The sequence below is a fragment of the Thermobia domestica genome, chromosome 1 (assembly GCF_964235325.1).
Source record: "Thermobia domestica chromosome 1, izTheDome1.hap1.1, whole genome shotgun sequence".
In the NCBI taxonomy this organism is placed as follows: Eukaryota; Metazoa; Arthropoda; class Insecta; order Zygentoma; family Lepismatidae; genus Thermobia; species Thermobia domestica.
In genome coordinates, this window is record NC_137454.1 from 215,062,888 (window position 1) to 215,087,008 (window position 24,121).

Below are 24,121 nucleotides of genomic sequence, written 5' to 3' on the forward strand. Positions count from 1 at the left end.
GCAACGATGCCGCTACTTTTTAAGGAGCTCTATAATCTTAGCAATCATGCACATTAGCAACGGCGTGTATACGTTGTCTCTTTGAATACTTTTCAGCAAGCACATAAAGCATAATGCTTGTGGGTAGAAATTTAAAAAAAAAAATTGAAAAATATTGCTGGTATTAAAGTTTTTCTTCTTTCGTTCTTTAACATGATTGTACAGCTATATTCAAAAGTGGATTCCTTTTCTAGTAAAATTTCTTTCGTCAATATCCTGTAGATATGCTGACAAACTGGAAGTTACAATCTTCAGTTAACAAGTATGATAAATGCACGTGAACTATGATCAAATCATTGTTGATACAGATGATTATATATATATATATATATATATATATATATATATATATATATATATATATATATATATCTTCAAGTTTAAACGTCACCTTAACTATGATCTGCAGGCTATAGAATGCGAAGAATTAAAAAAAAATGATGAAAAACTACTGCAGTGGGAGAGGAATGGGAGAATCGATGAAGGCTACAAACACACCCAAAAAAGACTTGACACGATGAATAATGTACAGTCATCCGTAAAAATGGCTGCACATTCTCTATTTGTTGTTTTTATCAATTTCAGAATGAACTAATTAGAATACAATTTGTAGTAGTATACGAAGTTTTTTTTTTTCAACTGCATGCTCTGTGACGTCAGTCTGGTGATTCTATTATCCGTAAGCCCCACAGAGAGAACAACAAGCAGCCAGAACCTGTAGCTTAATAAAAGCAGTGGTGACAAGCAAACAAGAACATCGAAGAAATAATAAACACTTCTGACCAGAGTATATACACTTGTTTATTAAAAACTAAACTTAAAATTTCTTTCGTGAGTTCCAGAGTCGTGATGGATAGAGTTGCATGGAAGAACATCGATGGCGTCATTGATGGTTTTGAACATGCGCTACTCTTGCATCCGTGACTATTCGTACACTGCCAACACTTGTTTTATTACACTCCCTTTCTTCGTCCCCCTGCTTCTTTGCTACACCTATTTCTTACTGTCTCTCCTCGAGATTCGTAAAAGTACGCTCCTACGTCATACGTCGACCAGTTGGAAATGATTGGTATAAACAATTACGTTGTCTTTTTATGTGGAATCTGATTGAAAAATCTTGTCAACTAAAAGTGGATACCCACTATTTCAAAAACAACACTGGCAATGTTTGAGAGGTGATTCCTGACATTTGACTGCTTATTGCCACGTTCTGGTTCATTAAAATGATAGACAACTGTACTCCGAGAAATTCACAAATACAATGTCTCTCTACAACAATACAAATTACGGGAGACCCGGGTTTCCATTTTCAGTGACAGTTCATATGGTTTGGATCTCATGTTAAGCTGTAGGTCACGTCTCATATAGCCTCGCTGCTGAAAGAGGTGCTGAACTTTAATCCAACCAACCAACAATGCACAAGAAGCCTGGGTATCAAAGTGGAACTCGATATATTAAAAGTAGCACTCTTCATTGCGCCATTGTACTCTTGACCAATGAAAATATAGTTCATCCAGTTTTAACTATGTAAGAGATTTAACTTAAATGATTCACTTATTAAACAGGAACACACACTGTTAAGTGTTATGCGATAATGATCATTACTAATATCCAATTGAACTCAGTAGTGATAGTTAAGATTTTTTTTCAATGAACGCCAATCAAGTTTAAATATCATTATTCGGTAATTTAAAAAAAAAAAAAAATCTATTGCATTCGACACAACTGCCAGAATTATTCCTATTCGATCCAAAATGGCGTGTTTGGTACAGTACCAACCAGATGGTCCGGGAGGGATTTCTTCTTTCTCTTCTGCCATCGAAGAACTTCATCCAGTTTCTGCCACATGGATTGCTGGGAAAACTCCACAGAGTAAACGCTACCGGAGGTGGCCATATCGCATCCTTCCTCTATGTAACGAAGTCCCGAAAATGGGTATCATTACTCTTACCCTGTTCGCATTTTACTTTCTCTTAGATACAGTGTTCCAATATTCCTTTCGATTTGCTTATTTCCTCCTACACAAAAACAGATATTCATATATACCAGTGTGCATTTCAAGGACTCTTCGAAATGATTACTAATTTCGTTAGAGTGCGTAAGCATTAGATAATGGAAAACTTGTATCAAGTTGTTTCTACGAAACAAAACGTACGGAGCGGAAATACAAGGGCCATCAAAAATTCCACTCGCGATTACACCGTGGCGCCATTGGTTATCTGTACACAACACGATGCATCACATTGAAACGAGGGAACACACACACACACAAATACACACACACACATACAGTGCGACCTTCTTCGGCTTCAAAACACGTGACATCTTTCCTAAATTTATTTTTAAAACCCTATCTAAACGTTACATTTCAACTAGTTCTCGTCCAAATAAAATATTTTAGATATATTACTTTTCACACAAAAAACTCATATTCTTTAGTAATAAATTTTACTTTATCTTAATTGTATATTCCTTAAATTTGGTTCTATTTACTACGAGCTTTTTTTAAGTTTGTAAATGTAGTACTTTTTTTCAATTTGATTAATTTCAGATTTAAAAAATAATAATCAGCTTACCAGGGAAGATCACATTGAAGTGTCGATTCGAACACTTACCTATAAAAACAAGAACAACAACATTAAATATGACAGTTTTTTTCTTTTTTAAAATAATTACATTCTATAAAAGTAATTACAGGTACATATATAGTATGTTTCAAAAATGGGTTGAACGATGAGAAATCGTTCCATAAACGTTAAAACTCTACCCACAATAAAAAATAATATTGAAATATTTTCGACCCTATTCTCGTGTTTTATTTGACATGGTCGTAGTAATTCGAAATTCTTCCGCCAGGTAACAGAGTGACAGGTTGCAAGATGACTGCCTATGGTGCAAATAAAGCATTATAGAACCACTCACGCGCACATTAAATATAAAAAAAATCGCAAGTGGTATCAACAATTCAATATAGCACGATGGGTTTGCAAGAGAAAATTATCTCATAGGCCTCCACGTCTAGGTAGATGCCAAGAGTTCGAGCTTGTTTCCAACGCAGCCCTCTAAAGTTTACAGTGATAACTAGTAGGGAACTTACATTGTCTCGAATTGTGGCACATAGTGCATAAGCATTTACAGAAGTATCCCTATCGAGTGCCATTATTATAACATAACAATGCTCACACGTCCTGCAAAGGATTTTGCGAGCCATTCGAAGTTATGCAGTGATTTTTTTTTTTTTTTTTTTTTTAATGTTTTAGTGATGAAGTTACATTTCATGTGATGGGAGAAGTGAATAGACAAAATATTTGTATCTAGAGGACTGAAAAGCCTTATAAAAATCATTGAAATTGAGCGTGATTCACCAAAAACACATTTGTTTTGTGCCATTTTATCTTCCAAAGTGTAGATTCCGTATTTCTTTCCTGAAGAAACTGTGGAAAAACATTCCTACTCTTTTGCTACATGGCTTACAACACAGCTTGAACATGATAGCGCAAACTATCTATCAACTGAATGGGGCCTCTTACCACTTTCATCACAATGAGGGACTGTAAGACCGCTGGATTGGGCAAGCTGATCACATTATTCAACAGCTTTTACGTTGGCCATCAAGTTCACCGGACTTCAATCACTGCGATTTTTGGGGGGGGGGGCATCAAGACATTGTGTACAAACCCCTCTAACCCAAGAAGTTTGTGAACTGCAAGAGCGCATTGCTGCCGCAGTGCAAACTGTTGACTGAAAACATGCTGGAAAATTCTGGTAGGAATTGGATTACCGAATTGATGTATGGAGAGTAACAAGGGGACACCACATTTAGTGGGTTATTGTACTACAAATTTTTACCACTAAAAGACAGTTATAGTAGGCCTACTTGCGTGTAAAATTTTAAGTAATTTGCACAACTGAAGAGTTTGATGAAATAAGAGCGTGAGGTTTCGCTCTTCTTGATCAAACACATACGTGGCTTTTATTATCATGTTTGTTTAGCCTCCTGTCAAAATTTCAACTCAATATCGGAATAAAATGCTGCATATTACGTTGTTTTATGTAAGAAAAAAACTACTTAAATTTTCAACATCGTTTTTCTGCAAATGCATATTTCAGACTTACGCTCTTATTGCATCGAACTCCTCAATTAATAAAAACATGAGAAGCTGAAATCATTAAAATAATTTTGAAACACCTTGTATATTACATATATAATTCAAGAATTACTGAAACTTGCACATAGAGTCAAATATTGTAGTCAAAAAATTATATCACGTTACCCTTCTGAAAATACGTATCATGTAAGAACGATTTTGTTTGTATCATGTAACACTTCTTATATTTATGAGATACCAGATCAGATCTCTCGCTGTTCTTTTAGACTAACGGAACATCAAGGTTACTCTCAGGGAATAGCGAGGAGGATAATTGTACAGCCCGTGATGTAACATTTTAGCTTCAATGTTTCAAAATTTCAGGTTAGGATCTATTCTGACATTGACTAAAACAAGCTGGATGAAGGAGCGTGAGAAATTTTTCTTCCGAGTTAGAGTTTTTATAGGCGGTACTGAATACATTTTATTTTTGAAATTCCTTTTTTTTTTTCATATTAATACTGATGCACCGATTAAAATCAAGATTTATATATATATATATATATGCATACAGTAGAGCGTCGATTATCGGAACGTCGGTCAACCGAACGACCGCTTAACCGAACTGCGTACTCGCTCGCACCTGTTACTCTCCCACCCTACCGTCCATCATCCCCCCTCACTCCCAAACCAAGTTTCCCACAGTAGTCACCGCACTGAGCCACCGCTGGCGGAACATTGCTTCTAATGGGGCCTTCATAAGGCGCTGCTGACCGGCCAAGCCGCCAGTCGCTGTGTTTCAACAATCAGCACACTTCTGTCGGTTTGGCACTGGCTGTAGAAGTAGCGGCAGTATCAAAGCTCTTCACAGCAACAGCTGCGCCAGCTTAGAGTTGAGGCGTGCCGCTCCGCGCATGGCAAATAAACATGTACAGTTCGATTATCCGAACAAACCAGTTTTCCGAACACCCATGTCCCCCAATTACTTCGGATAATCGACTCTCTACTGTATATATATATATATATATATATATATATATATATATATATATATATGGTATCAACATAGCTATTTTATGAACTATGATACTATGTTAATTTAATTTATGGAAAACCTGGTATATGAATAGCTCAGAGCTCACATTTGATCTTGTGATTGTTAAACGGTATGGTAATGGACAATGAAACAGTTAATTGGTTTAACCCTTTCAACAATTCTAGCAGATTCACACGTTCTATTGCCACATTAGGTGAATCCTCGGGTGATACCTAGTAAATTCTTCCTGACATTTGCTGGAAATGGCATCGTCAAGGGACTCGAACAACTGCAAAAACGTTAACCTTCAAGTATTGTAGATCAATTACATTAGAGCATTTAAATACTTGAATAATAGAGATGATTAGAAAACGTTTCCGAATACATAAGATTTATATATGGATATCAGACATATTCCATTTCATGATTATTTTATGAAGCAGGCTGTTCCGCTAATATAAAATGTGGAAGTATCTGAAGAACGCGATAATGGAGTAAAAAGAAAAGAACGAGTTCAATCAGGCAACCAAAGAACATAGTTGTTCTCATTACCAGTCTAGTGGCTAGAACGTGCGCCTTTACTACACGTGGTCCTCTGGAAAAGCCTTAAAAACTTGTACAGGAGTAGATTCACGTCACCTATAGCCTCGAAACTAAAAGGGATGATGAACTTAGACACACACACAGAACCAGTGTCAGACTGCCAAGTTGAGGACCTTTGGCGTGGGTCCTTAAACGTCCCATATTATAAATTTAACAGGTCAGTTGCAAAACAAGTGACAAAATCATATTTTCTGTACTGAATAAATATGTAGTACAAAAGAGGTCTAAAAAAAAAAAGTCTAAAAAAAAAAAAATACTGAGACAATCAAACGTAATCGTGAAGTTACTTCAGTTACTTTGACAGTTTTGACTCAAAAGAAAGCATTTGCGATCGCGAAAATTCGACCAAGGCCTACCACGTGATCTCTGCGGGGACCCTCGGGCCCTTGGCGAGTCCGGCACTGCACAGAAGGCAGTTTTACTTCAAACTATGCATCAACGTAGTACATGCATTTCTGAAGAATGATCCTTTAGTGATGAATGGTTCTCGAAAAATTTTTAAAAATTTAGTATAGAATTTTACCTAATATACATTAAGCAGCAACTTTACCAAATAGTTCAACAACAAAAAGTTACACAGAAACTATAAATAAAATACGATCTAAATAGTCATTTGAAAGCTGATTAGTTCCTAGAGATATTAATAATAAAAAAAAAAAAAAAACAGACAAAATTCATACGAAAATTTCACGGAAATACACATGATACAGTATTTCTAAAGATTAATAGTCTTAAAATTTCTGATTTTCTAACAGTTTATTACTTTGCTTTGGAATATAAAATACAAATAAAAACATTAAAAGTGAAACAAAAATGACTAGGAGATACAATTTGTAATGTGAATCTACAATATAGTTAGTTGGTTAATTCACTTAATAATTGACCACAATCCTTTGCTTTCGAGACCAAATTACCTATACAACAAATGGGTAGCGAACTCAAAATCTTCCTTTAAGTTAAGGGCAAATTATGCTTAAAACAAACAAAGAAAAAAAAACTTAAAAACACCAGATTAAACCAATTGCTTTCCTGAACATGAAGCTAAAGAAGAAATTATGAAACCTTGAATGATTAACGTTTTTCTTTCTTTCTTTTCCTATTTTTTCAATGTCTGAGATTGAACCAAAGAACTAACACCTTGCTTACTCCACACGCACACCAAAAAATAAAGATATATGTTATACTGTATTCTCTGAAGACGCAAACACATTACAAGAAAACAGCGCACTCGATACATCTACAGCTGCTAGGTTTCTCATAAACAATGAAAAAACCTCAGTCACTTTGAAATGTTCTCGGTAGCTGTTTCTATATACACACATACAGTATATTAATACTATAACAGACCCAAGGCCGTGCACATAACAAGTTGCTTTGTCTTCTATTAGGGGGCTACAAGTGTTAATTTTTACAGCAGCATGTAAATATAAGAAGACAGTGAGGGACATTATATGCGACTAGCGATAGGGTTCATATGAAGGAAGCTACGGCAGACTGGAACCAGCTTATAGTTACATTTAAATGACCCTGTAATTACACATCGTGCAGCTGCTTTGCATCAATACAAGAACGTGTGATAAAACAGGTGGTTAGTACAAAAGAAAAGTTAATATGCTTTGATAATATGGTAACTGTAGGAAGATATTAAATTAAAAAAAAAAAAAAAAAATCAAGAAACTTAGACCTTATCAATTTGCAAGTCGCAAGCAATTCCCAAATCAGTTTTCAAGAACTTCTCGAAAGACAATGAACCGCAAAGTCTACAAAGGTGAATGAATTACACAGCATGAACATGAAATCATTGTACTATTCGTTAAATCAAGTTATACAAAGGTATATACATAATTATCAAGACCGAGATATTCAGACTGACAACCTACATATGAGGATAACGCACTGATGGTTACCAATCATATGTTTGTTCTCGTCCAAACACACAATGCTCAATATAGAATACAACAACACAGCAATCTAATTCATGAACTTATTGGATGTCATCTAATTCTCGAATTCTTAAAATTACTGTTCTAATGAGAAGTATAAATTGTCAATTGTCGAAAGTGTCAATTGGCGAAATTCTCTAAATAAATGGAATCCGTCTATAAAAGTATATTTGTGGACCCTAGAAAAATTCTCAATACGTTTTAAGGCTGAATTTATTTAGGATAATATTATTCAGGATAAGTTATTCACTTAATTATATTGACGATTTACAAGAATTCTATTGGAGTAAAATGACTTAAAATTTCCTCTTGTACAAAGAAGAGTACATTTTTTTTTAAAGTTTAACCTCACAGCTCCGAGGCTGAGAGAGAAAATGGTAATGTCGATGAATGAAATACGTAGTGGAGTGAACAATAACGAGAGGATGGAGAGAGCCCACGCACATGGTATTTGCCCTCCACGAAACCCACTACAATGTTAAACAATCTTCACCATGTCTCATCATCTCTTGTATTATTATATTTTCAAATAATGCTTCAGTAAACAATAGGAAAATTTTGAAACGAAAGATTATTTAACTTGCGATATCCAAAAACAAAGCATTGAACATGTCTCAATATTTTTTAAGACTATGTGCCTGATAATTATGACGTCATTACGTCCTAAGAATTCTGCTAACTTAGTAACACTTTGTAGATACAGAAAGTCTTATTCTACGTTTCTGATATTCTTCGTTGTCTTTAAAGTATAAAAAGTAGGCATAGTGAAGAGCTGTATTATATATCTTGAATGTTTTGTTTTCTTGGCCGACTTCGCATAAACTGGGTTTATTATTTAAATAACACGTTTCCTAGAAAGCCGCTTAATCTCTTATTGTATTTCGGGATTATCCGTTACACAGGAGCTACGTTGTGTTCTTTTAGTCCCACGAGCCAGGAACCATTCCTACTGGAATGCGAAAAGTAATGTGGAATATTCACAAAATCAGTAGACCTGAAAGAATAAAGAATACGACTGAGGTATGGAGGGTTGGGGTTTAGATACTGCCTCAAGACTAAATCAAGAGTCTTCTTGGTCAGCTTTATCCAACATCAGCAACAAGATTTTGGTCGCCTCTTATGTTGGTTGTTAAGTCAGTCATCCAGTTATAGACAGTAATTTAATACCTTTTAATTCTTCCAAAAGAATAAAACTGTACTCTTTGTGATAAGTATTTTTGTGTGTTCTTTTCATGTATTAAGATGTTTTAACCAGTCTTCGTGGTACAGATTTAAATTCACAAGCTATTTTCATTCAGCTGATATATCTTCTAGTCCAAATGCTTTTCCAATCAGTAAAACTTCACAAAACTTCTTAGTAACTGCTATCATTGGTGCTAAGGGATTTCTCGAGGATCTTGAGACAAGAGTAATCTTCACAAACAAGAATCCAATGAAACTCACGAATTACACAGACAGTGAAAAATGCACGTAGTTTTTTTTCTTTTTCTTTCTTAAATGTGTCTTCTGATACTCTTCTCGTGTTTTCCACGACTGCAAAATTCCATGCGTTACATACACAGAACAAAAATTTGTTACGGTTAACGGAAATAAAAATCCTATGCGACCCCCAAGATTGTTTTTCCCTTTTCTTCCAAATCCCTAGTACATTTCTCGAGGGAAGTCGACAAGATGACATTTTTTTTTTCTTTTGAGACATTTCCGTTTCCTTCCCTTGCAAAGTGAATCACATTGGTTAACAAGTGTAGATACATCAGTCGCATCCTCTAGTTACTGTGTGTGACGATGTTTGAATCAATTACTAATGTAGTTACGCAATGGGAAATCTCATTAACCAGCGGATGGATTCAACGTTAGTTGGAACTAGTTTGCAATTTTAGAGACAGGTGAAATTTGATACATAAAGACGAATTACGACATACATCTATTACTATTATTTGAGTTCTAGACATTTTTGTACCCCTGTAGAATGCAATATTTTAAGAAAAGTACTGATATCAAACTACTTCGTGTTTCGAAGACATTTACATCTCTCACATTCACACCAAAGTAAAGTTACTTTTGCATTCCTGTAACGAATAGGGCGAAGAAGTTTGGGAAAAGCATGTTGCGTACTCTTCTTCTTAGATAGTTTTCTTTTAAGTCCCTTTTCAATATACAGATAGGGGTGTTTTGCTTTGAAATGATAAGCGAAGATAAAAATAGTAATGTAACGTAACGTTTACCCAATTTTCCAGTTCTGATGGAGTCTACGGAATGAACTGGTGCGAAGGACCCTTCATTAGATCCCAGGCCATGTCAATTTGTATGGACAACATCCTGTCCGTGAGTTTTTTTCGGGGTTCTTCTGCCCTCTTCCACGATCTCATTTCATCGGTTTCTTTTATAGATAATTTGTTTTAATCATCCGTCTCTTTTACCTTAAAAAGGACATAATCGTCGGGTTCAAACCTGAGAGAATTTGATTTTCATTTTTGATCATTAATGTTGCCTCTTTAACCTTCGAAGGAAACGTGTTCATTAATTCTACTTCTTTAACCACGCCAATGAACGCAAAACCATTGATAATTATGTATGTAAATCTGGCCAGGGAACATCTTGCATTTATCTGTTTACATAGCTAATATTTTATATTGTTTTGAACATGATTATTTTTTTAAAAAATATCTTCACAACAATTTTATTTTAAGATATAAACAAAGAGTCTATGATCTTATTTCTAAAATATATTTTGTATGTATTTGTACACTAAGGGACACTTCTGAATGGTACACCCATATGGAAATTTACGGCAAAAGTGTACCATCCAGAAATGTCTCTTATTGTACCACAGAGTATATTGTAAATATTTTTTTTTCTCTTCTCATGGCTAAATAATAGGTTATCATGCTACTATGTGTATAGACTAAAATAAACATCATACAATGCTTCCATTTTAACATACAAGTACATTAGTTTGTGTGACCTATAGTTACAAGGTCCGGTACAAAAATCCACCGAAAATCGAACCCGCTTCTTCTTCTTTCAAAAGTTATCTACTCATCCACAAAGGTATATTCTTAAGACTTTTGCCGCAACCATTGGAGGAAGAAAAAGTCATGAAATATGATACTGAAATATTAAACTATTCAACACGGCTACGACAGCAATACCAAAGCTAGACATTTAGAAACTATAATTATTAGAACTTATTCTTCAAATCCCATCCCGCCTCCGAAACAATTACACCCAGGAAAAAATAAAAGAAACTTTTACAACTCATGCTTGAATTGAAACGTTAATTGGTTAACTTTTATGATCAATCGTAAAAATAATAATTTCTCAACCTGGTAGACCTTTCACCCCGACATTACTTTTCAAAGTGATTAGAAGAAGAAGAATGTTATTGAAAAGATGTGGGAAAAGTGCTGAATTTTCAGATTTTTATTCTATTAATGAAAGTTCAATTTTTTAGTCTAATTTTTTAAGGACTTAATTAGTAAAACATACATTGCTAGCATCGATTCCATGACAACCATTTGTTTCGTTAGGTTTATTGCTTTTCAAAAGTTAAAAACGGGGCCATAAAGGCGGCGATGGGCAGACTATTGTGTTACTAAATGCTATTCTATCAATTGTATTACACTACTAGACAATGCGAGAGAAATACGGCCGAACAAGACTTTTTGTTTATACTCGGACCATTTGCTGTTAAAAAAAAAAAAAAAAAGTTTGTTCTCACCAGACCCTCTCTCTCCGCCTTTAATCTTTCTCCCCCCAATCTCCTTAACGTTACTTGCTTTTTTTTTTTCCTTTCTACCTTCTGCTTAACGACGTGTTGAGGTCACTGATGTTCATTCATAGTTATAGTGTCAGTCACCGCAGTCAAACAGACGACCTTGAGCTCGGGTGCGAAAGAAAAATAATAATAATAAAATGGAAGGTGTAGATTGTCGGTTTGGGGGATAGCACACGACGAAATCTATAATGCGAAAAAAAGGGAGTACATTATTAAAAAGAAAAGAAAAAAGAAAAATTATAAAGCAAACCTAAAGAAGAATAGGTTTAAAAGAAATGTGCTACACTACATGCTTCATTTAAATACCGAAGCAGTTATGTTTATCCTCGTAACGATTATTTCCCTACTTCTACAGCCTCTATTTCTTGTTTTTACGTACCATAAAAACTAGAAATCTTCCATTATTATCAGTAACATGTCTGACCATCAACTAGTCAACAAGAGGCTTTTGTACAGTTAATGCTTGCTTCATTTTTTTTCTCCTTGTTTTATCGCTGCAAAGTTTCTTTTCCCTCATTTTATAACAGAATGGAAAGGTAACAACATTCTCTTACTTATTAATAGTCACTAGGGAAACCGAAAAGTGTTCAAGCTAGTTTTTGTTTTTAAAATAGTGAAAAGTTTCTTTCCATAAACCTGCAAGTCTCTATCTTCATTCTCTCATACGACTTAATGGCATCTGTATCCTCCAACTAAAATACTCAATTCATATTAGTACTTGAACAGGGTAACAAAACATGAGTTTCTTTCCTTTTAATCCGGGTTCCTCTATATTCTTGTTACTATCAGCAAAATTATCAAAATCTTGACTCGCTTTGTCGTAGTTTGTAATTTGATACCAAACTCCAATTTCTCCGCTCCAGATTCGAATTATCGTGACCCCGAGATGTATTCCACTACATATTTAACGAGAATTACAATTAATTCGAGTTTCCACACGTCAGTACATGTGAATTGAAAACTCATTAGAAAATTAAAAATTCGTCCACTAGGAATTTATAGCATTTCTTATCGTTTTCCTTTTATTTGCAAGATCCTTCCCTTTCTTTATTGTTTAACATTACTTATGTGTGTTCAATATTAATATAACATTTTTTACTAGGGTTCGGTATTCTGAACCGCCGGAGTGGTATGTCAGAGCATCGCTCCTGGAAAAGGGGGGTGCCATACTTGTATATATTATATGTAGCATTTTTCTATATTACATTTACTTTACTTACTTTATAGTACAATTTCTTAATGATATTTTAAAATTTATTAATTTCATGTGATTATTACATTGGTGTAGACAATGAAATTATAAAATGATTGTATTAATATCATACATTCGAAATCCAATTTAGTTCATTTGTAAATATTCCATGTAAATTCAATTCAAATCCAAAAATTGAGAATTCCATCCGTTGCTACCGAATTTTCTACGAAGAAAGAAAAAAAAAAGACAGGAAAATTCTACCAGTCAATCCCACACCAATCCAAGAAAGAATAATTGAAGGTACGCATATCACTTCTTAATAAAGATTAAAGAATGATCATGTTTTCCTAACTGAACCTTCAGTTTTCACTTACCACGTTTCAACATCTCTATTTCTTCCCTCATATACAAAATTTGATTTGAAAAAACCTTGACAATGATAAATTACTTTTACACGCATCCGGATTATTACAGGTTCAATTATTGAGGTATTTTTCGTGATAAAAATAACATGTAACGGAGATACTCCTGTGTGTGACATGAGTTCAAACAAGCAGCAGTGCTGAAGCGTACACTAATGTGAAGTAGTTTGGTTTATACGGCGTGATATATTATCAGTTAATATTAAAACCGGAAGTTATACTAAATTTTTAACACTTTCGGTTTTAGTAGAGAGTTAAGGATTCAGACGAAATGTATTCTTAGAATACTTAATGGATTGCAGGAAACTGCTTCCTGCTACCTTTACAGTTTTTACTCCATATAGCGATCAACGTTAAAATCGGAAATGGTTCATTTCTACAACTTCCGGTTTTAATATCACCTACATTAACGAACTCGATTTTCAGCTTTTGATCCACCTACATCCTGGCCGAAATTGAGGATTTCCTGGACGGACGAACACCACCGAACTCCATAAAAAGTAAGCACCCGTTTTATTTTGTTATACATAACATGGTCAATTACACACTCATAAAACAAGACTGAAATTGTTCTTGGACACTGATGCCATATTACTTCTAATTTCAGAACAGATCGATCGTTTCGTAGGTTTTGTCGTCAGTTTCTTCAGGATCTTCCTTCAAAAAGTCCTGATGAACCTAATGACGAGGTTAGTCTCAGGATCTTTCTTCAATCTAATGACGAGGTCAGTAAATCAATCATCGTTTCTTAAATGACAATTTCACGAGCAATGCCTGACCGAGAATGTATGTCTCGCTCTCAGGAATGTATAGTCTAGTTGATTCATCTGAATACAATCCTGCTTTAACCCTGCAAATGAATAAACTATACATGAATATCTGAAAACTAGCACTACAGGAAATTCGTAAGACATTTTCTAGGTGATTTTGTATCTTATTCATGAAAAAATTAAAGCTCCTTCCAAACTCTAAACCTAATAATTATTTTGACACTAAAGAAACCTTAATTTGGAACAATATTGGTCTTTTTATGAAGATTTGCTTTTCAGAAACCAAAAAAGATACAAATTGTTTTCCTTTATGACATGTACTCAGCATTTACAACTAAAACAGTAAACGGGAGTGAATGGACGATCACCATCTTAATATGTAATCACATAAAGATGACTCATCTAACAATGATGCTTCCTACTGTTGTATACAGGTATTAATAATTGGTGATCTGAAAGGAAAAGAATGGTAAAGAAAGAATTATGACTTACTGTACTAATGGAACTGTTTTCGTTTATCAACTGTCAGTAATGTTCTATCATCATATGAAAACTTCAATACTACTATTTTTTTTTTTTTTTTTTTTTTCCCGAAGCGTCAACATAGCCAAGTGAATATTATTGGTAGGGAAGAAAAGAACTCCAACATAAACTTCCTACTTAACTTGACTACACTAATTACCCCTGCTGTTAGCCTGTACATTATAGCAGGTGCTTCCCACTTATTAAACCCAACGTATTTCATGCCAAAATAATGCGTTGAAACTCTTTCAAGAATGCAAGTGTTTATGTGCTGTGTGTTAGTTAGAAATTAGCATCCGAGCTCTACACCTGACCTTAACTGTCAATCACTGAAATGACAAGAGCACGTTTTCTAATGATTCAGAGGTCAGTCACCTGCGGTTATGTCCTCTCTTGTGTGCCTTTTACAACTGGTAACTAAGTGCACTCGGGCTATTTTTGGTACAGCTTATTTTGTTGACATCTGTGCATTTCCATTCTTTCAATACAGTTGCACGTGAAACAAGCTTTCAAAATGCTGCTTCTTCAGTTATAAAGAAAAACATTCAATGAGTCCTTCCACCACATCCCATTATTTCAAAATGTTAAGAAAATCAAAGAATAATACTAAAATTTCAATGCTGTTATTTGTGTTGAGACAATATTCACTAAACAGTTTAACTGTTCTCTTTTGTCTTTAGATCAATTATGATGTTACAGGCTGAGATGAACTAGGCGAGTTTGAAAACACTGACTCGTTTACCATGTAAGTAGAAATTTAAACCCTCCATAGCCTGCGTACTCAATTGTAACATCACGGTACGCGGGCGGAGTCTCATTCCGCAATATTTATTTATCTTGATTTTAATGTGAACTTTATTTTGAAGCGATATTAAATTGCTTAATATTGCAACGTTTCTGACAATTGCCCACGTATATATTTACAGCACAAACTCTTTTAACAGCTCTAAGAAAACTAAAATTCCTCTATCCGCGGAGTGTTACTCCGCTGCGCGTGCTACGGCGGGTTAAAATTTGGCGTTTACGCATGTTTACTTACCAATGGACGAACAGAAAAATACACGACAGATAGACAGACATATCTGAATCAAAAGATAACTTTCCAAGCATATACCTAGGTGTAGGACATGAAACGTGTAAATCGACTGAAATATTGTATTCGATTTTGTTCTCTATCGTATCTCTTATTCTCGTTCAGAAGAAACAAGTAAGACATTTACAATATGTTGACTTAAATTAACAAATCTTGCAAGTTATATCGGGGACGATGAACGAACAGTTCAATACCACGTTTTTCTGCATTGTAGGACTGACGAATATATAAACATTTTTGGATAATTTATAAAATTTTCATGTGTTTTAATTCTAGCGATGCTGTGCGATAGTAGTTTTCTTCTTCTTAAAATAATAATAATAATAATAATAATAATAATAATAATAATAATAATAATAAAACTATTAATATATTCGACTGTAATTCGTTCCCGCAACTCAATTATTCTTAAACTGTAACTTGAAGTTTATCTTCTGATTGTATCAAAATGTTACATTATATAGGTCATGAATTGATACATTTACTTGTTTTTAATTACTCCTAGCACAAAGGCTAGCTCCCTAAAAAGTTACACCCTTTAGAGTACTTACTTATGATCTGTACCACTATTTCAACACAGGCAACAAACAAACAACAAATGACTGACTTCGTTTTATGATTTCAAAATTTCATAGTGCTGATGGTTAATGATCTAATATAGAAATTTCCTAGTCGCATTTTAGGTGAAATGCGAATTCCTCTCTCTACTAAATGAAATGAAATGAAAGCTTTGAGTTTAACGCCCGACGTTTATGCCTGGTTAAGGGAGACGATAATTAAAACAAGTGATTATGATGGAAGAATTGGTGGAATGAGAAAGCTGGAGGAAACGGGAGTACCTCGAAAAAACCGAGCATGATGCTGTCCACCACAAGCTTACTTGGTCGTGGATCAAACCAGGGACCCCACACACTAGGTATAAATGCTCTACCACTGAGCCACCATATCTCATTTTGCCTAAACGGTGGAAATTCCTATCTCGGCGAAATCAGTGGCTGATAGGCCATTACGCGAGATGGGAGGACACCAACACATAGGTGAAAATTTTATAGTTTGCAGTTATAGTTGGAAAATTTTCATTTTTTTTTTTAACATCTTTTGTTTTCTAAGGCACAAGATAAGATTACATCGACTGCAGTTTGACATTACAAATAAATTTAAAAACACTTTCTCTGTTCCAGAATTTATGTTTCGTCTGTGTTTATTTATTATAGTAAATTAAAAAAAAAATCGTTCGTCTGTTTGATGTCTTCCTTAGAAGCCTAAGTATAAAAATTTACCATTCGCTGGTACGAACACAAGGTTTCAAAGATATTTGTGTCCAAGTTTATTAGAACATGACTGTATACTGCTACCAATCAAAACAGTGCGTGTATACACAGGTGATCTAACAAATTTTATGTATTTCTTGTAAAAAAAAAATAATAAATAAAATGTATACGTAATATATTTAAATAAGTAAACTCAATTTCAGTAATCTGTTTGCTATTACAAAGAATTTCTTTTCCACAGTTCTTTAAAAAAAATGAAAGGAAAACAAAGCTTTAAAGAAACGCCTTTATACTTGATTCTTACGTAGTTGAAACTTTGTTTGCAAAGTTTTTGCTAAGATATACTTGTCTGCATCAATAATGAGTGCCTTCTCCCTTTTCTTCTTCCTCTCGCCGTCTATATACACCTTCCATTGCACAAGTCGTTGTTTAATGACCCTTTTTAACGATCCGTCACACATATCTGCTCTTCTGGAACCACGCATCCTTCGGAGGCCCTCAACGATCTCGTTATGACAGTCACACCACCAACTATCAGCGGAAGCCCTGGGCTCATGTTCGCACATACTACTTAGCTAAGATCAACAGACATACAAATTGGAAGCTAAATAAAAAGAGAGGGAAAAAAAATCCCTTCGTGTACTTCACATGTTGCTTACGGTTATTCTACGACTAAAAAATTTACTTCAATTTTGACCAAGAAAAATAAAACTACAAAAACTTTCATATTGGTACTTAGAGGAAATCTGTAAGCGAACAATCGTAAATTAAATATTTTAATTTCCCCCTTTGCTTTATACATAAATCATTATGTTTTATTAAAACAGCTTATGTGTTAAATAATATATCACTTAAATTAAGAGAGTGAGATTTCTTTTGCTTGCATGAATTGAACCTTTTATGTGCCTGAATGCAAAGATGTGAAAGCTGAGCAAAGAGCTCTTAATATTACATAATTTTTTTTTTTCATCTCAAAAAAGACGACAAAACAGATGTATATATATATATATATATATATATATATATATATATATATATATATATATATATATATATATATATATATATATATATATATATATATATGTGTGTGTGTGTGTGTGTGTGTGTGTGTGTGTGTGTGTGTGTGTGTGTGTGTGTGATATATACCGAGTTTGGGATGTGATTCCTGACACCAAGATAAAAAGAGTATAGACCAACAAGGGTGCACAAATGCTTCCTTTCGGAGTTATAGGCTCCCGAAAACCTGAAGAAACGAACTTGGGATACTATGGGACTATTTCAATACTATGGGACCTACGGGTCAAGACCTCACTTAGAAATTAAAAATATCTAAAAATACATGTTTCAGAATCCTGCGGCACTCACGCAACAATTTTTATGGAAGAAGCTTGGTTACGGGCATATGATTTTAAGTACCACCAACTACCTCTATAAAAACTGTTGTGGAAGTGCCGCAGGATTCTGAAACTTGGATATTTCGATAGGGCACATATTAGTTCCTAAGTGAAGTCTTGACCCGACTACGGTACGTCCCTTAGTTTTGGAGCTAAGAAACTTTAAAATTCATTTTTCAAGTTTTCGGCAACCTATAACTCCGAAAGGAAGCATTTGTACACCCAAGTTGGTCTATACTTTTTGTCTTATCTTGGTGTGAGGAATCCCCTCCCAAACGTTGTCGGTGTTGTTTCGAAACACCCTGTGTATATATACAATATAACTCGGATTTCGAATACACGCACTCCCACCGGGATCGAACAGATTCCCACAAAAGGACGAGCAGAAAACCATTGTATGGAGAAGCAAGAAATTTAAACAGTAAAAAAGGAAGTTAAAAATAGGAGAGTTTTCTAATGACACTGATATAGGCATCCAACTAAATAGAGTATGGGACACAATCGATGACGTGTGGACTAAACAAATGAAACTGTGGCCGCGCGCAGCGTAGTCACTAAAGATCTTGCGTTTGGTGCGATTGGACCCGGATTCGACTTCCGGCGAGAACACTCGGTCGACAAAGTGTTAAAGCCATCTTGTGTGAGGTTTCTCCCATTTACACCTGGGAAATGCCAGGATGGTACCTTATATAATGGTTCCCGGCCACTTTCTTCTTCCCCAGTTCAGTTTGATCACCGGGGGATGCCATCCTTTATGAGTATAGATGTTCATTTTACTCTAACCTCACTCACCCTCACAATCGCAGTGGCAGTTGGCCCTTGCCCTCGTTCACCCTCACCCTCGTGTTGGAAACGCCCTCGTGAAGGAAGTTGTTTGCTCTCGCCCTCCTTCACCCTCGTGAGGATGGTTGTCCATCGCACTCGCTCGCCCTCGCTCCGGTACTGGAAACTTCTCCTCGCCATCGCGAAGAGAGTTCTCCATCGCCCTCGTCCTCATATCATTGAGGGCGAGGTTATTTGAGAGTGAGGAAACCATGGCGAGGTCCTCCCTCGTGAAGATCAGATCCTCAATTTTCCAGCTATTTGCTGAATTATTTCCTTAACATACGTCCTAAACAAAGAAAACTAAACATACTATCGTATAACTTACTACGGATCACCTAAAATGGAACAAATCATTGACTACTCCACGCTTAATATTACTATGAATAAGTCCAGATGAAATTTGAATAGAGTTTCCTTTACATCTTTCGGTGTAAGAAGGGTATATCTAACAACATTTAAACCATATATATTATTGGAATATATTGTGATTTGAGTATCTTTAAAAGCTTATAAATAGTGTTTGAGACCTAAGACTTGAGTGAACTAGTGTTGCTCACTTGATTCGAAAAAAAAAAAAAAAATAATAATCAAGAAATGCGTATTGGTTGGTGAGTAAGTGATATTGTCTATTGTCTAATAATAATTAAAATGATAAGAACGTGTGTCCGACCGAACTTGATTACCTGCAAAAAATAAAAAAAAAAACTAATTAAGAAATTAACATATTTAATGTATTTTAGCAGGACAATATGTCTCCAAACACATAATTTGAAGCTTTCTTGCTTCAAAGTAAGGGGGGAAAAGGTAATCTAATGGGCTTAGAAGGTGCAGGGCTCGATTGGGAACACTACTGCGGGACCATTATATATATATATATATATATATATATATATATATATATATATATATATATATATATATATATATATATATATATATATATATATATATATATATATATATATATATATATATATGTGTGTGTGTGTGTATGTTGGGAGAAGATAAACACAAAGATATCGCACCAGGGCTATACTATCCGGGTGTTCATGGATGTATCATATCACTTAATATCTATTTTTACAACAGAAGTTGGAAACGTAAAGAAATAAACTACTGCTCAATTAACTTCCGAACATATTGTTTGGTTCCAGAAACAATACAAACTACTCATTTAATAATGAAGTGCTAGCCAAACTGAGAGAACTGAGCCCGAGCACGAGCCCAGTTCAAAGAAATGTGCTCGAACTCGAGTGAATGCGAGCCCAGTTGAGAGAAATGAGGGCGAACCCAGTGCAAATAGGCCATCTATGAAAAAAAAAAGTTATTCCATCAAGTCTTTTTAAATCTGATTCTCTAAACATGACAATGTAGACACTTTTTATCCAAAAAGTCTACCATAGGCTGGGCAACAATGAGACACACTTGCTTCTAAACGTGGAGTTATTTCTATCCGGAAACATTCATGAGAAACATGCAAATATTATATTCATTTGCATTATTATTTTTAATAATTAAGTGGAAGTGCACAAGAGAAATTGTCTATTGCAATTAAATGAAATGAAGACCAATCTATAATCTTGCTATGACATCAACTTTTCATCTAAGGAACATGGCAAAACTTATTTTAAATATTACATTCCTCCAAAAATGGTCAAACACCAAATTCAAATTGTTGTTGTTAAGGAAGCTTGTCCTCCCTCGCGTGCCCTCGTTCTCGCGAAGAAAATTGTTCCTCGCCCTCGCGCACCCTTGCAATCGCATTGGAAGTTGATCCTCGCCTTCGTACACTCTCGCCCTCGTTCACCCTCGCTATCGCGAAGGGAGTTGTTCATCGCCCTCGCGGAACCTCATGTTGGGAATTTCTCCTTGCCGTCGCGCACCCTCGCCATCGCTGTCGAAACTTGTCCGCGCCCTCGTTCACACTCGCCCTCGCAGTGACATTTGGTCCTCGCCCTCGCGAAGGTAGTTAGCCACTCGCCCTCGCAGTGACATTTGGTCCTCCCCTCGCGAAGGTAGTTAGCCATCGCCCTCGTGTTGGGAATTTCCCCTCGCCCTCACTGTCGAAATTTGTCCTCGCCCTTGCGATTCCCTCGAGAGGGCCACCCTCACTAGAGTGAACATCTCTGCTTATGAGTGACGGGCTAACATTGCCATAGCTGCTGAAAGCCTAGAAATCTAATTCATAACCCTAACTCTGGACTAATGAAACGATGGTTGTGACGTGACGGTGTAGTATGGTAAAGAAGAGACTAAGCAAACGCACTATAGTGCTACAAAATGAGAAGGTGACGGACATCTATATAGGGTGTAACTTAATTGATATAACATCGGCAGGTGATTCTTGACACAGAGATAAGCAAAAAAAAAAAAGTCCTATGAACATATAGCACAGTGAGTATATTGACAGAGGTAGAGAAGGCCGAAAGCGTGGGAACAGTAAGTTCGAAGCGGCAGATATCGACGTGCAGAGAGAGGCGAACATACGTTCGTCGAGCACATCACATATATTCAAAGTATCCGCCATGAACAGCAACGCATGAATGACTAAGCCGGATCAAGGATTGGCGAACCCGTTCGAAGATACCTGGGTCATGGCGCTATGGATACACTGTCCCAAGTCGTTGACAGAAATAGCATACACCACATTTTTCATGTGTCCTACAGATAAATATTCCTGTGGATTTAGATCCGGAGACCGGACATTCCAATGCACTCGACTGCTACGCCCGACTCAACTTCTTGGGAAGTTGCTGTTCAACCACCAGAAGACATTAATATTGAAGTGTGCGAAAGCCCCGTCATGCATGTACCACAAACTGCGGCAAATCTCTAGAGGAACATTTTTCAGTAATTCGGGCATTCTATCCTGCAGAAAGGTCAAATACTGTGCTCCAGTCAGTCTTCGGGGTGGCATGTATGGGACTATCAGTTGATCATGGACAATACCACAATTGAGTCCAAACTGGTTGACGATGAGGTCACAACCGTACAATGGGGATGTGAATCTGCCCACGTGTGTGGGTGATGCATGTTGACGATACCATCTCTTCGAAACGTGGACTCGCCGGTGAACAGTACTGATGCCTGAAACAGAATGATGGTAGTGGTCTGTTGAATGAACCACTGACAGAATACTCTACATGGTTGAAAATCCGCTTCTGTCAGTCCTTGTACCCTTTGTATGTGGTGTGGATACAAGGCATTTTCATGTAACACACGCCACACAGTCATGTGACTAACATGCATTTCACAGGTAAGTTTCTCCACATCCTACATGTCTCGTTTATTTTAACACGGCTTTACAACTTCCAGACGTTGTTAAAAACCGTATGAAGTCCTTAGCGACAATTAGTACCAGAAATTGAAAACTGGAAGGGAAACGTGGTTAGGTTAGTTTGATTTACTTTCGTTCAAAGCCATCCCTACGCACACTAATCTTATGTTTCTACTACTTTAAAGAAATGTTGAATATAATTGGTGAGAAGCAGTCTTGTGGAACACACTTCCGACTTCCACTTTCCACTGTAATTTATTTTAACTCTTACCAAACCATATTGAAATTTCCTACGAGCCCTGTTTTCTATTCGACCCTAAACGTCTTAAACGTTAAGTTTTGTTCATTAACAGCAGCATTATAACTTTCTCAGGTCGAGTGGGGAAATGGAATATACAGTAAAAAAATATGGACCAACTGCACAATAAATTAGACTTAAAAGTTATTTTATGAATGGAACCAAATAAACTAGCCACATATTTTGTAGAATCGCATAATGTTCTATAGATAAAAGCAAATTAAATGCAGTGTTACCCTAAATGTCCGAGTTTCTGCAATTGTTTAGAAAGCTATTTATTGTTTACTGTGAAATCAAACTTTAGTCAATAATCACTCAGAAAAATAAATGAAAAAATAAAAATAGTATTACGAGTTTTCACGATCAAGTCAGCATTACAACAGAAACTAAGAGGAGACACGAAATAATTTCACTTACTGAGGATAAACTGTTGTTTACCAGCTAGGCTTGGAAAACTTTTCTAATTAAATATTGATTTAACAAAGCTATATTGAATTGTCTTCTACTTCGTCCGACTAAATCAAATATACTGTATAATTGATTTAGTCCAGTGAGAATACAATTCATGTAGATAATTTGTTTACAGAGTACAAATGTAGAACGCTGAAGCAAATAATAAAAACATAAATATTAGGTACTTAATTTATTGTTTAACATCGTATATGTAAAGTTATTCCAGCTTTTGTACACAATCTATTAACAATTGATACATATCAAAATTATATATGTATATAAAAGCCATCGCCACAAACTATAGCTCGTCATAGCACTCAATACTACGCCAAGAAATGCCAGAATTAAAGTTATCCATCTGCATCTTGGTCTATTTTCACACACAGGAGCATCCACGCGATAGGTTCACCGGGTGCGGAACTTAACCCTACCCCCCCCCCCAAAAAAAAAACTTTGTAGCTTGATTTGTACATTTTCTTAATAAAGTTATATTTATTTTGCAGTAAAATCATTGATGTAGTATTCTAACTTAAAGAGTTGATCTATACAGATCACATACGCTTTTCATATAAAAACAATCTAGTTCTATCATATTTTTTGAAAGTGTAGGTGGGAGTACTTAATAATTACGTATGGTCTTTTTGCATACAGAATAACACCTGGTAAAATACTACACACATGTAGTATCTTTTGTATTGAATTCCCGAAGTGCTGAACCTCAGTCAACAAAAATTTCTGGGTAAGCGCCTCTCTTCATAGGATTCGCTGAGCTAGAACTCTACACATCTCACGTCTATTTCAATGAGAATACCCATTACTACGCTTTTAGACATAGTTAACTTATTATTTGTATGTTATTCCGGGATAAGTTTATACAGTTTTGCTTCGTGTACCTCTATCCCGTCTGCCAGTTTTATTATCTATTTCTTTTCCACTTCCCAAAAGCAACTATCAGCTTCTGTTCTCTGGAAGCCAGCTAATAATAATAATAGATGAACTTTTATATATATATATATATATATATATATATATATATATATATATATATATATATATATATATATATAAGAGCAACATGCAACACCAGTCAAAACTAGTTCTATCATAGTTT

The 24,121-nt window shown here is 35.4% G+C and overlaps 1 protein-coding gene across 5 annotated transcripts in view; it reads right to left on the reverse strand.

Moving 5' to 3' along the window:
• Positions 1-24,121, reverse strand: part of LOC145693661 (protein pangolin, isoforms A/H/I/S-like) — a 524,995-nt gene that overhangs the window by 257,999 nt on the left and 242,875 nt on the right. Inside the window, exon 4 of one of the 5 annotated variants that reach the window (XM_081769927.1) lies at positions 2,610-2,654. The exons of the other annotated variants lie outside the window; for them this stretch is intronic. Coding sequence (XP_081626053.1) covers positions 2,625-2,654 — 30 coding nt within the window. The 3' untranslated portion in view covers positions 2,610-2,624. Of the gene's footprint in view, positions 1-2,609; positions 2,655-24,121 lie in introns of those variants that run through there. 5 annotated transcript variants of the gene reach the window in all.